The 15,015-nt window shown below is 39.2% G+C and overlaps 1 protein-coding gene across 1 annotated transcript in view; it reads left to right on the forward strand.

The window, feature by feature from the left end:
- Positions 1-15,015, forward strand: part of FMNL2 (formin like 2) — a 289,840-nt gene that overhangs the window by 179,546 nt on the left and 95,279 nt on the right. The window contains 2 exon segments of the mRNA XM_079133275.1: positions 9,287-9,367; positions 14,704-14,780. Coding sequence (XP_078989401.1) covers positions 9,287-9,367; positions 14,704-14,780 — 158 coding nt within the window.

Below are 15,015 nucleotides of genomic sequence, written 5' to 3' on the forward strand. Positions count from 1 at the left end.
AAAATATTAAGGTAAATGTTCTTAAAAAGAGAATTGTTCATAGCGAAAATAAAAATAAATGTATCTACTTTTGAGATAGAGCATTTCAATCATTTTTACTGAGTAAAAATTTATGCACAATAAAATTCACCAATTTCAAGTGTTTAGAGAACTTACAACTGTGAGTGGTAGACCATTTTGCCACCAGTAATGTCATAGAGTCCTAGTTGCTCAAAATCCTTACCAGCTCTTGGTATTGTCAGTCTTTTTAATTCATACCCTTTTGAGGAGTGTATTGTGGCATCTCTGTGGTTTTAATTTGTATTCCCTTAATGATTAATAATGTTGAGCATTGTTTAATGTGCTCATTTGCCTTTTGTATGACCTTTTAGGGAAGAAACTGTATTGTTCAATTTTTTTTGCCTTTTAAAAAATTTTAATTTTCGTGTGCTGGGATTGAATCCATGGCATTGCACATTCCAGGCAAACACTCTTCCATTAAGGTACACTCCCACAGCCTATTCTGCCTATTTTTAAAAATCAGGTTGTTTTATTACTGAGCTATAGAAGTAGTTAAAAAGTATTCTGCATAGAAATCTTTATAGGACATATATTTCACAAATATTTTTTCTTAACTTTTGTCATTTTCATATACCTAATGTATGTATTTTGAAGGACAGTTTTTATTTTTTTATTTATTTTTTATTGTAAACAAATGGGATACATGTTGTTTCTCTGTTTGTACATGGCGTAAAGGCATACCATTTGTGTAATCATAAATTTACGTAGGGTAATGTTGTTTGATTCATTCTGTTATTTTTTCCCTTCCCCCAACCCCTCCCACCCCTCTTTTCCCTCTATACAGTCCTTCCTTCCTCCATTCTTGCCCCCCTCCCTAACCCTAACTCTAACCCTAACACTAACCCCTCCCTCCCCCCATTATGTGTCCTCATCCACTTATTAGCGATATCATTCGACCTTTGGTTTTTTGAGATTGGCTTATCTCACTTAGCATGATATTCTCCAATTTCATCCATTTGCCTGCAAATGCCATAATTTTATCATTCTTTATGGCTGAGTAATATTCCATTGTGTGTGTGTGTGTGTGTGTGTGTGTGTGTGTATATATATATATATATATCACAGTTTCTTTATCCATTCATCAATTGAAGGATATCTAGATTGGTTCCACAATCTGGCTATTGTGAATTGAGCAGCTATTACCATTGATGTGGCTGTATCTCTGTAGTATGCTGATTTTAAGTCCTTTGGATATAGGCCAAGGAGTGGGATAGCTGGGTCAAATGGTGGTTCCATTCCAAGTTTTCTAAGGAATCTCCACACTGCTTTCCAGAGTGGCTGCACTAATTTGCAGCCCCACCAGCAATGTAAGAGTGTATGAAGGACAGTTTTTAAATATCAATTCATGCATTTTGTGACCAGCTTCTGAAATCTTTGCCTAACCTTAGGTCACAGAGAGATTCTCTCTTATGTTTTCTAGAAATTTTGTAGTTTGGGTTCTTATCCTGAAGTCTATAATCTACTTTGAGTTAGTTATGGAACACAGGATGAGGTAAGCATAGAGTTATTCCCCCCTGCTCTATATGTATCTCCAATTGTTTCAGCACCATTTATTGAATAGATTTTTATTTTTATTTTTTTTTATGAACTGGGTTGATATCTTTGAAAATCAGTTGACCCTATATACATGGTCCTGTTTGTACTCTATTTTGTTCCATGAATCTGTATTTTTATCATTATATCAACGTGTGATAGGTTTGATTACTGTCTAAAGATTAGGTAGCCTGCAGCTGGAAATGTAGTGATGTACACTTGGCTAGCACATGTGAGACCCTGGATTTGATCCACAATACCACAACAATGAACAAGCAGACAAACAAAAGAAATAGGTACTGAGAATCCTGAAACTGTGCTCCCCTGCAGAATTATTTTGGCTATTCTAGTTTCTTTGCATTTCTATATCGATTTTAAAATCAGCTTTTTAATTTCTAAAAAATAGCCTCCAGGATTTTGTTGGAGTAGTGCTGACTTCGTAGACCAATTTCAGGAGAATTGACATTTTAATATATTGACTTCTAATTTATGAACATGGTCTATCTCTATCTCTATTATCTCTATTTCTATTGTCTTGCACGAGTGTTTTGAAGTGTCTAGTGTCTTGCACATACTTTGTTAAATTTATCCCTCAGAATTCCATGATTTTTGGTGCTATTTTAAGTGATATTTTTAAAGTATAAGTTTCTTTTAAACAACCTGTTTGTAAACAACCTGTGTTACCACTTCATTAGCCCTTTGTGAAGAGAGGTGGTTTATGTTGGAACGATGCGTTGATTAAAACCTAGTTCCATGGTTGAACATTTTATTATGGCTTCTGTACTGTAAGCAACAACTATCAATAAATGTTGAAGCTTAATATTCTAAGCTTGACTCTTATGTTTAAATCTGTGCCTTAAGTAAAGGAAAGCAAGTAGTGAGGACAAGACTAAGATCTGACTAAGACTAACTTGTTCCTATTTTCAATTGTTCTGCTCAGAAGTCTGTCTTTATGTGTGTCAGACACTGACTTTAGTAGAATGTACCTTCCTTTATTGCCTTCTATGCTATCTGCTTTAACGTTTCACAGATGTAATTATGCCCTGGATAAATAGTCCAGGTGGTTCAACTGAGGAAGCACCTATTGAAACTGAGAATTGTGTTCATGTATTTTCACACAGTTTGAATTAGGACAAATGAAATTTTAGAGAAACCACTCACTATAACTGTAACCTGGAAAGCAATTCTTAAAATAGGAGCTTACCATGCTTTCAAATTCTTGAGTGAAAAATTTTTGTGCTGTCATCTAAATTATGAAAAGCCTAATGGTTTCTATAGGAAATCTAATTTACAAAAGGCTAACTCTCTTTTTTAAAAATTTGTTTGGTACCAGGGAATGAACTCAGGGGCACTCAACCACTGAGTCACATCCCCAGCCCATTTTGCATTTTATGTAGACACATGGTCTCACTGAGTTGTTTAGCACCTCACTGTTACTGAGATTGTCTTTGAACTCACCATCCTCCTGCCTCAGACTCCTGAGCCATTGGGATTACAGGTGTGTGCCACCACGCCCCCCACCCCCAATCAGGAACATAAATATTATTCACTCTCTCTACCAACCAATATTTTATTTTATGATACATGATTATCTCTGGAGACTTAAAGATCTTCAATAATTTATTCTCATTTAGGAGGCATCCCCAAGTAAGGTTCTCAGGATATGTAACAAATATGGGGGAGAGGGTTTCATATTGACGTTTTTCAGACAAAGAAACAAGACGTGTTTATACCTCTTGGCTTTTTGTTTGTTTTTGTTTGGTGCTGGCTATGGAACCCAGAGCCTCATATAGATAAGTGCTCTACCACTGAGCTATACCCCCAGCTCGACCCCTTGGATTTTTATGGGAAGAGTATTCTCCAGGGAGTTTGCAGAATTTTCATGAAGGCACAGACCAACTATTGTTTAATAATGAAAGTCTGTTTCTTTAAGCAGAACTGAAAATGCTCCTAAGTCTTTGCTTGCCAAGCATATGCACATTTTCTTTGTAGATTAAAGAGAGGGATTCAGCAATCCAAAGAAGGAAGTACAGTGTAAAGCCATAATTAATAAGCATTAGTATTCAGGAGAACTGCTTGGGGAATTTAAGGAAATGCAGGTTCCTGGCTACTTAATGGATCGGATCAAGAGAACTTGTAGTTTAACAAGCATCCTTAATTGCTTTAGAGGCAGGTCTTAGGTAGCTATTGAGAGAGGGGCAAGCAAAGACCTTAAAGATTATTCTACAGATATCTGTACCAGTTGGACTTTTCATCACTCTATCTGGTTCTTAAGATTCTCAGTAATAATAACAGCTATTCCTTATCGAGCACCTGCTGTGTGGCAAACACTGGGGTGGTTCAATTTTTGCTTTGAACTACATGAGATAGAAAACAAACCTTATTAGTATGACTTCCTTTATCACAAGATCAACAAATTCAGTGGAAACACTTTTTAAAGTGATTAAAATGGTGAGTTCTGAGTGGAATTAAAGAAGCCTAATTAATATTACATATTAGAAAAATGAGTTATGGAATGTTTTGATCAGGAAAGACCTTTTGAACTAGAAAAAAACTCTTGCTAGTCTAAATAAAGGAAATCATTTGGAGAAGTCTCATCAAAAGTTATTTTCAGTCTGGGACCTGTAATGGAACACTTGGAAAGTCATCTTCTTCTCCCTGACTAGGAAAACGATTTCATATTCAGAGCTGAAGAATGTTTCAAAGCTCTCCAAGAAACTGGCTGAGGAATGAATCTGGCATGCTGACTTTTCAAGTCTAGTCCAGAAATGGCCAGCTTTTAAAGTTGGGAACAGAGAAAGGGGAATTCTCCAGTATTAACCAGTGTTTTTCTACTAGTCAGAAATCTTGATTGGCTTCCAGTTGTCTGTCCTATACCGAGTGGCCTGTCGTTTGACATGTACTCTTGTCTGTTCCAACTCACCATTTAGCTTCTTTGTGTCATTTCTGTTCATAAACAGTGTTCCTGAAACCCAGCTAAACCCCTCGAAGTTACTAGCACACGCCCTGTGCATCTCTGCCTTTTTCCTTATGTTCCCTCATCTGGAAAACTCTTGTCTCCTTCTTCTCACACTGTCCTGCGATATCTATATGCTGTCTGTCCTTCAAAATTCAATTCAAAAGCCACTTTCTCCAGGGAGATTGCTTTGATCATCTCAGTTGGAGAGAAACACACCTTTCTTTCAATTTCCAGAGGATCACATATGGCTCTTATCATATTGTACTTTGTGTTACAGCTGTGTCTTATAGTATCACACAGCTGTAGTTGAGATTTAACACTTCGGAATTGAATTTATTTCTTTTTTATGCTTTTTACACACAATAATGTGTTCTGGATGAATGAAAGGATAAAACGATAAAGAACATTTTTCTAAAATTTGGTATTATTCATGCCAGTGCCTGTAAATAGGGGTCCTAAATGTGATAGCATGAATCAAAATGTTCAGGGGCAGGGTCTTGTTTAGTAGAATATCTTTATCCATTAATAACTGCAGGAACCCCCCTGAACAGTAGCACAGCTGGCTCTGGTTTCCTTTGGTTGTTGTTTTACAAATTAGAATTCCATCTGAACTTGCCTGGTTTGCCATGGTCATCTTTTGCAATAAATAGGTAGAGTCCTCTCCTGCCTTTTTATTTCTAGTACTGGAGATTGAACTTGGGACCTCACATATGTTGGGCAAGTCTTCCTACTGCTGAGCTAGACCCCAGCCCTTTTGATTTTATTTTGAGACAGGGTCTTACCAAGTTGTGCAGGGTAGCCTCAAACTGGTGATCCTTACAGGTATGAGCCACCGTGGAGTCATTTTCTCATCTGTCTCTATATACCTCTATTCATACTTTCTGTACGTGGGAAAAGTCTTGCAACCTCTCTGAAATTAAAATCTTTTTGGGCAACAACTTGCATATGCTTTATCAGAGACTATGGTGCTCTCAGTTTTTAGAGGAGTCTATTTGTGTCAATTTTTTTTTTTTTTTTTTTTGTATAAAATCATTCACCCTATGAGAGCTGATAGTGTTATGGCTTACTTCAGTGCCTCTAGCTTAGGAAGCCTGATTGATCTTGGCACCCCCCTCCTCCATATAGGTTGCACTATTCTTGGTCTTTCCTACATTGTATAAATATTTTCTATCTGTATACAATATTAATGCAATATTTTAGTCTCATCTTCTTCATGTCTACTTATGTCAGGATTACCTATTTAAGAGAGTAAACTCCTTGAGGATGTGGATTATTTCTGTCCATCTAACTCCGAGGAGCACTTAGCACCAAGCTGAATCTTGTAAATTAGTACTCACTAATGTGATTATCCCTCATTTGGAGACTACAGTTTGCTTACTCAGACTTTGGAAAGGATGTCCAACCCTAGCTACTTCCAGCTTTTAAGTGGGGGGTGGGTGGTGGCTCAAGTGTTGTCAACATATTTGTGAAAAAGAAAATCCCTTTGAATTTTCGCTATTGACTGTGAATTATTACAGAATCTGAATGAAAAATATTAATAATGGCATAATGATGGTGATGTCTAATTCATCTCCAAGGAAGCTTACACTGTCTGTGTAGCTCTGTGGTTACACTACTGAAATAGAGCCAGTGGCCCTGTGACCACCCCAGACAGGGAGAGAAATTCAATAGTAAGTACGTACCCTGAGAAACATTCATTTCCTGGAGATTTTCTCTCTTTTTAAATATCTAGCTATAATTTATTTCACTAAACCTCAGAATATTAAGGTATAAGATAAACTTTACTAGGATTCTGTTTGATTGTGAAGCTCCTTATCCAAATGATTTATAGAGGGGAAAAGTTTAGAACTTGTTTAAGTCAAACACACCAAATTAACCTCAATTAATTGCTTGTGTAATTGTATATATGGATAGAGAGGATGTAAAAGATCAGAACTGTTTTGCTAGATGAGTGGAATATCCAGTTCCAAATCTTTATACAGAAAGGCTTTCAGTGTTTAATTTTATTACATGTAAGTGGGGAGGGGAACTGTTCCTAAAGAAACTGTCCAGGTTTGAAACAACCAGAGGCTGCTTTCTGCCATCTTATAGCAAAGGGCATTTTGTAGTGTAGCCAATGAGTTCTATTTATTGTGATTTACCTGATTATTTAGTACACATCATAGCTTCTTCTTTTAGTTCCGTTAAGAATCACCTGAGTTTTCCAGTTCCTGTTGCAGTAGATTTGAGCCTTAGTCTTAAGCAAAGTCCAATAAATGCTTTGCCTTTTCCCTTCTTTGTGTGCAGTTGTATGTCTAGGCAGCTTCACCTTCCTGGTGACTGGTTAATGAGAAAGGTGTAATTATGAAAGCCATTCGACACTTGCAGAACTCTGAGAGACACAGCCAGCATAGGCTCAGCAGCAAATGTCTTTTAGTTTGGACATGAGTTGGACTGACTTGGTCCTGTCACCAAAACTGCTGTTCAAAGGCCCTGAAACCACAGTGGCAAATGCTAAACACATTTGAACAAGTATAAATTTATTAAATTTAGACCTTGTCCATAATTTCATGTCTTCAGAAAAGAAATGTAATCAAATCAGCAGGACCAGTAAATGTGTATATTTGAGAAAGCCCCTTTAAGTCACCAAAATTTGTTTTGAAGGAATAAATATGACTCTTCTTATGAACAGATAGCGTAAAAGAGCAAGAAAGCAGAAGTCTCTTGGCAACTGTTGGCAGGCTCAGATTTTAAGTCTTGAAGCAGATAGTGCATTTGCCAGGGGTATAATTTGTTGAGTCCCAAGTTTTAGGTACTTTTAATTTAGAAACAGGTGGTATATGCTGTGTTAGAAAGGAGCTGTTTATGTCATCATTAGATTTTTAAATTTTTAAATAATTGCAATTGTATTATTAAAAATCATATTTTTATCAATATCCTAGCCTCTTTCTCTGACATCAGTTTTCATTAGGAAACACAGGTTGGCTATCATGATCTGCTAATTTTCCAATACTTTTTGTTTTTTTAGTCCTCAGCTACATCCCTATGGCAATAGAACTCCCTATGATTCCTTAGTGAAATGTTAGTGTCGAAAGAAAAAAAATATGTTTATATGCATAGACATAATGATGGCACTAAATATAGTGAGTACTAGTGAATTGTTACTTAGAAATTGCTGTCAGGCTGGGCATAGTGGTGCATGCCTTGTAATCTCAGCTACTCAGGAGGCTGAGACCATACTATCCTAGGTTCCAGGCTATGCTCAGTAACTTAGAGAGACTCTGAGCAACTAAGGATCCCTCTAAGTTTAGGGAGATTCTGTGTCTAAATAAATGAATAAATAGAACAGGGGATATAATTCAGTAGTAAAGAGCCCCTGGGTTTGATCTCTAGTACCAAAAGACAGAAAATTGCTCTCTGGATTGAAAATTTGGGGGAATACTTAGCAACAGTATGCAGATCTCTTTTTAAAGAACTTTATTGAGATATAGTTTACTATAAAATTCACCCTGCTCATTTTTAAGTTAAGAGGGAATATTAATAGAAGTTTAATGACAAACTATTTCCTCTATTATAAAGTATTAAATATTAGTAATAGCTGTTTTAATAAATTTCAATAATAAGAGGTTGTTTTCAATATCAGATGATCTTTAGCTTTTCTAAATCTGTAATCAGGTTAGACTTAAGTGGACCAGGAAGAACGTGGTGGTTCTTTGTGTTGGAGAAACACAAGTTTATAAGGGATAAACAAATGCTTAATCAAGTTGGCTTGTTGCCAGTGTTGCAAAATATCAAAAAATTCCATTCTGAAGTAAGCAATAATCCGATTAAAAAGAAAGATGAGGAAAACATCTTTCGAGTTAGGTAGAAAAGTACATGAAAAGAAAGTGATAAAATCCATCCTCATTTCATGACATATCTTGGTTTTCTTTGAGAGCTGATTAAACCACACTCCTTGTATGGTGGTTTACAGAAAAGAATGTGAAGCCAGTACCTGTGTACTACAGTGCAGGTCCTGAAATAGCACTTTGACAGTTTCTCAGAGTGTCGTGTCTTTACCTTTCTGATTATGACCCTTCCCCACTTTGGCCCTTCAACCATGACTTTCATGCTATTCATCTCCAAGTGTGCACCTGTGACTGCCCACACAAATAAAACCGTACATGTGAATACCTGATCAGAATATTTTTTGATCTTGTAACTTGGAGCTGCTTTAGGGGCCCATTAATGATAACACATATACCCATGTTCACACTCACATGCTCCGCACTCCAGTCTCTTGGCTATAGACTCACCGCTTATTTTTGAAGCAAATAAGTTTGATCTAGTTTGAAGCAAGTCTTTGAAAATACTGGATAAAACTAAATAAATTTCTTCAAAATTTGCCAACATTGAAGACATCCCAAGTAATATGTGATAGGTTGAAGACTTGCTAAGGAGGACCTGAAACAGGTTGGACCAAGAAGGCCCTATAGAGAAAGCATTTTGTACTCTGGAGCTGAGCAGACATGGGTTCATATCCTCTTGTACCATTGACAAGCTATGGCATCAAAGGGAAGTACTGCATTTCTCAGAACCTCAGTTTCTTCCTGTGCCATATCATCTACTATAACGATTCAAAACAATTAGTGCATGGTGATTATTTGCAGGGCCACATTTCTCCTGGGGCTTCATTTTGGCCATGGTCAGTGATGTGACCCACTGTTTCATGCTTTAACATACCTTTCATGCTATTTGCTTTTGTGTTTCCTATAGGAACGATTCCAGGTGAAGAATCCTCCCCATACATACATTCAGAAGCTCAAAGGCTATCTGGATCCAGCTGTAACCAGGAAGGTAAGATGGCTTTGTTTCCATTCTGTGTTGTTGCTTCCTCATTGGTGGAGAGAATCCTTGTGTACTGGGAAAGATTTTCATTCCCTTGCATTTGTCTGTGCCAAAGCCTCTAGGAAAACCATCTTTGGTTACTGAAAACATGAGAAGACAAGGGTGGGGCATCATCCTCCTTGCTTAAGGAAACATTTAAGAGTACATTGAGCCAGGCATGGTAGCACACACCTGTAATCCCAGCGGCTCTGGAGGCTGGGGCAGGAGAATGGTGAGTTCAAAGCCAGTCTCAGCAAAAGTGAGGTGCTAAGCAACTCAGTGAGACCCTGTCTCTAAATAAAATACAAAATAGGACTGGGATGTAGCTCAGTGGGCGAGTGCCCCTGAGTTCAGTCTTTGGTATCCCACCCCCACCCCCCCAAAAAAATACTTTGCTCCACGGGAGTCATGTATCTCTAGTGGTTATTGACTCACTGTTATTTCCAATTACACAGGGCAGTGAGTCCGGCCCAGAGGTGGCTACCCCTGGACAAAGCAAAGCAGACTTTGCGAAGGGGATGCTTGTCTTTCATGCTCTGGTCGATTTCCAGAGACTTTGAAAAATCACTGGGGCTTTGTCATCCCAGCTGTGCACTCACATCCTGTGTTGATACTTTTAGCAGGTTCCCTGGCCCCAAGAAGGTAAGGAAAGAATAGCTGCATCCATTCTCCACTGACTCCCCTTTTACAAACAAGCCCCGCTTTGTGCAGCCACACAATTGGTTAAAGCCGATCCTTGTGGTAAAGCATGGAGCCTGGCACAGCCCTGCAGGCCTGGATGAGTCCTGGGATGTCTCAGGGCAGAGCCGGCCTTGCTCAGGAGGGTGAAGTGGCTCTTCACCAGACAACATTTGTTTTTCCCCTGACCTCCACAACTCCTGCTTTCAAGGCTCCAGTGAAAGTATCTCAGGATGAATTTCCTGTTGTCTTGGTGTGTGACTTATGAGAAAAGAAAGGCACACGTTTCCTGGTTAGCCAGTTTTCAGGGCTCTTGGCTCTTGAGTTTTTTAAACTAAAACTTTTCTCCTATTTTTACCCTTCCTTATTCCACACCCCCAAAAAAGTCAAGCAAAAGAAAAGAGCTGTTATTTCCTTTCGGAAGTTTCCTGGACCTTTGTCCTCTGATTAGCATTCAGACGAGGGGAATCAAATCTAGGAGCAATGATGAAAACGGAGCACAGCTTTTCCCTGCTGTCTCCGTGGTGTAGGCCTCCAGTGGGACGGAGCCTGCCGTGCTTTCTATCGATGTCCCTGCTAAAGCATCATAGCACTTCTCCCCCTCAGGAATATGGCACACACATTCTAAAAAAGATGCGTTTTTAGCCCCTCACTCCATGAGATAGCTGCTTAATTCTTATCGATTTCCTCCCTGAGAATATAGCAGCCTTACTTTCACCAAGTTAGATAGTGATAAAGGGACACACCCCCTTGGTGAGCAGGTGTTTTTTTCTGAACTATTTCTTTGCACAGGGATAGCCAGATTCTGTTTTAGAATGGATTTCAAACAGTTTTCTAAAGGTTTTCATAATTCCCCAAACTTGTAATTTCCAGGTTGGGATGACTTGAGCCCTGGCACTAGGCACACGCTTCCTGAGCTGAGTAGGGTAGAAATGCTGCTGTCTGCACAGAAGATTGAGACCCTCATGCAGAATATGTTGCATTCATGAACAGTTCTCTCCACGTTTTTCAAATTCTGAAAAGAAAGCAGAAAACAAGCAAACTCCCCACAAGGGCTGTGTGGACTCCCAGCCACAAGCCTGTGATGGGGAAGATGCTCAGGGGCAGAGGAGGTCTTCCTCTAGTGCAGTCTCTGTTCCCTTTGAATCAGTTATTTCTGGTTTAAGACAACGGTAAAAAAGAAAAACAATAACAACCAGTGAGCTTCTCAGGAAATGTTTTGATTCCTTACAAATCATTTAGCAAAGAGGAACAGGACCAAAAATCCCTGTCTGCACCTTTGCTCCTGACACCTCTGCCCTGAACCATAGGTGTCCACCTGAATGCCCTGGTTTGATCCTGAAAGATGAGGCAAAGAGCATTCAGTCCAGAAAAGAATAAACTGGAGGTCGGATTAACTCTCTCTGCTGTAGTAAGGTTTCTGTCAGGAGCTGGCCATAGGAGAGGATCTGTTCTGCACAACATAGTTGTAATGCTTAAAACCTGGAAAAAAAGGGGATTTGTTTGGAATAAGGCATGGCTTGCAGTTGAAATGAGCTTAAAATTCTCAGCCTTAGTATGGTGGTGGTGGGGTGATTTCAGATCTGGACTTTGAATTTTAACCCCGACAATCTAGGTTGAGCTGTCTTCTTTTAATTGTGCCTGGAGACCTCCAGTACTTCTTTCATTAATCTTTTGTTCAAATTGAACAGAAGATACTTTTTTTTTTTTTTTTTTTTTAATTCATAAGCATGTTCTGTTTAGATTTTCTCCTCAATAGTTTTAAATGAAACCCTCCAGGGCAGGGAAGGAAGAGCCTAAATTAGATATCTCTGAGACCAGAACTCTCTAAATCAGCCTCCGTGTTTAATACCAGGCGCTTATGCCTGTGCTTTGGGGGAGGATGTGTTCATGTCTGGCATGGAAAAGGCTGTAGACCATGAAAAAAGGAGTCTGGGCCTTTGCTGGAGCTGCAGTTGGGAATGAAACCTATTGTGTGGCTCACCCCTGCTCAGATGCTGCCCCGGGTTCATCTCCAGGCCTTCCTTTTCTAGGATCACAGAGTGAATGGATTCTACCTGGCTCCTGCTTGCTGGTCTCCCCTGGGCTCATAATTTCTGTTTGAAGTGTTTTAAAGTATTCTGGGTACATTTTAGAAGTGCAAAGTGTTAGCACTCATTGTGTGTTAGAGGATTCCAAGGCTTGTCTGTTGTCCAGAATCCAGCCAGAAATTGAGCTGTTCCCAAGTTAATGCAATACAAGGGTGAAATCATGTTCCCTTTACCTCAGTTACCACATGGGTGCAAAAGGACAATGCTCAGGATGGTCAGTATCTAAGAAATATTAGCTGCTGCTGTTACTATTAGCTAGTGTTTTGATTTAGTTACCTTGTAATTCTTCACCCAATCCTCTTAAACTCAGTTATGCTTTCAGTGATAAACTTGTGCCTTTGTGGCTGATGGTGTGAAGGGACAATCTTACCTCGTGGAAGAATAAGGCAGAGTTAGGGAAGCAGCAAAGGCTGCAGGGAGTGAGTCAGAACTGTGCTAACATACAGTTTGGAAGGCCACATGTGCAGACAGCCTAAGACTTAGGACTCAGGTAGGCATAGTTACTAGGAAGTGGGCAGCACACCTAGAAATGACTGCCTTCGTGGTGTCTCCACAGGTCCTACCTTCCTTTTAGCAAATGAAGAATAGAAGGTCCTTTCTCTTTCCTTCTATATGTGAGCCGCATAACTGCCCACCTCACCCATTGATTCATTTCTACCTGATGCCTGATTTTAATCTCCAAGGAAAATGTTTAGAGAATGAGAGAACCCTTTAGCCAACCATCCTTCTCTGCTCCCCTTTTTGGTCAAGTAATACACTGAGCATCTTTATTGCTGGAAAGGGGTCCAGAAATCTGGGCTTGGATGTTCCTCCAAACATCAGTGACCCTTTTCTTTTTCTTCTTATTCCTTCCTCCTTTTTCCTCCTCCCTCTTCCTCCTCCTTCTAATGAAAAAAGGAATGCTTCTCTTTTTCATTGCATTTGGGATATTTTTATTTATCCCCCTACATCTGAATTCCCAAAACATGAGATCTTTTTAGCGTGTTTTGGGAATGGAAGTTATGGAGAAATTGTAAGGAAGCAAAAGGCTTTCAGAAGAGAATAGGGTGAGATGAGCCTGCCTATGCTGAGCCATGTCCCAAGTCTCCATTGGGCCACCAGGTCCCACGTGTGTGACATGGCTTTTGACACCCCACAAACTTAAATCCCTATTTCCCACTTCCCATCTTTCCTTCCTGTCCTTGGACATCTTTCTCGAAGCCATGAGAGCCATTATCAGCGTTTGGAGCCTATGACTGTGTTTCCATAGCACTTGTTGCCACAGCAGAGAAGGGTCCTTCATACATGGAGCCTGAGTTCACAAAAGTTTTTCCTGTAAACAGTGTCATGTAAAGGTGACTCAGACAGTTTAGAACTCTGCTTAGGAGGTGTTCCACATCAGTTTCCTTCTTGCAATGACTTGAAACTCTGGTCACTATAAACAAATGTTTCTGTAGGAAAATGTGTTCCAACGAACTAATGTTCAGTGCAGCCCATTGGTGTTCTTGGAGATGATTTAGAGTCAAGAGGTTAGAGAGATGTATACTTGTATATCAAAGAAGGATTCATTAAGAAAGAAGACCAGTGGAGTCCTGAAAGGACAGGTCGGATTTTGACAGGCCAGAGAATGAAGAAGGACATAGTGTGTGCGTGTGTGTACATGTGTGTGTGTGTGTGTGTGTGTGTGTGTGTGTGTGAGAGAGAGAGAGAGAGAGAGAGAGAGAGAGAGATGCTTGCTCCATAGGAGGGACCTCCTCCTAAGTAAGGACTAAGGGGCAGAGGTAATGTTTATTTTTGAAACACATTATGTGTAGCAGAGAAAAATTCACATAGCAGGCTTGAGACTTTTCTGTGCTGAGCAAGACCTACTTGCATGGTTGGCATTTGTATTTTGGGAGGGTTCCCACCATTCCCTAGTAATGGCTCACTGTGCCTAAACTGTTTTTGAAAAAACATAGTTTATGCTGAATACCTGTTTTTCTGCTGGGAGTCTGGAATTTTACCATGAACGAGGCAGAGAGTACCTTCAAGACCAACCCTCGGTGAAAACCCTAGATGCTGAGTCTCCAGTGAACTTCATGCCTATTGTCATTTGTACTTCCTGGGGAGGGGACTGTTGTAAAATTGCACCCGCTGTTCTGCACACTTTATCCCTTTCATTTTCACTTTGCTGATTTAGCTTTGCTTTCTTTTATTGTAATACATCACAGCCATGCGTGTAAGTTCTGAGTCCTATGAGTCCTCCTAGTGAATCACTTAAATGGGATGGTCTTGGAATCCCTGACCCATAGCTATATTAGTGAATATTATTATATATGTGGGGTAGGGAAAAAGAATCTACTTACTCAAAGATACTACATGAAATAATTTTTATAGTTCTATCTCATAAACTACTTTTTATGATGAGAAAGATTTCTGTGCTTTGGGGAGGGGGAAACTGAGGGAAACCAACCTCTGAAGTTAAGATATTTTCATACTGTATTAACTTTAAATAAGTAAGCTGTAGTTGCAGCAGTTGCTGAAGTATGTTTTGTGAGAATCTGTGTTCTTGAATTATAGAAATTCAGAAGGCGTGTTCAAGAATCTACTCAAGTGCTAAGAGAACTGGAAATTTCTTTAAGAACTAACCACATTGGGTAAGTATGCCTCTTTAACATCTTAACTATAAGACTTTTGGACACTTTACAAAGTGTCTGAATCATTTCCAAAGACTTGAGTTTCCTTATTGTTCATTGTAAGTTAAAAGAATGTTTTGTTGCTACTCAGCTTCTTTATTGTTTAGAATCAGTAGAAGAAGAGGTATTTCTTGATTTAGGGTATTTATAACAATTCTGTATATCTTTGCTGTAATGCAGTAAATAAGGGCAGTTC

This window comes from Sciurus vulgaris (assembly GCF_902686455.1).
Source record: "Sciurus vulgaris genome assembly, chromosome: 3".
Lineage (NCBI taxonomy): Eukaryota > Metazoa > Chordata > Mammalia > Rodentia > Sciuridae > Sciurus > Sciurus vulgaris.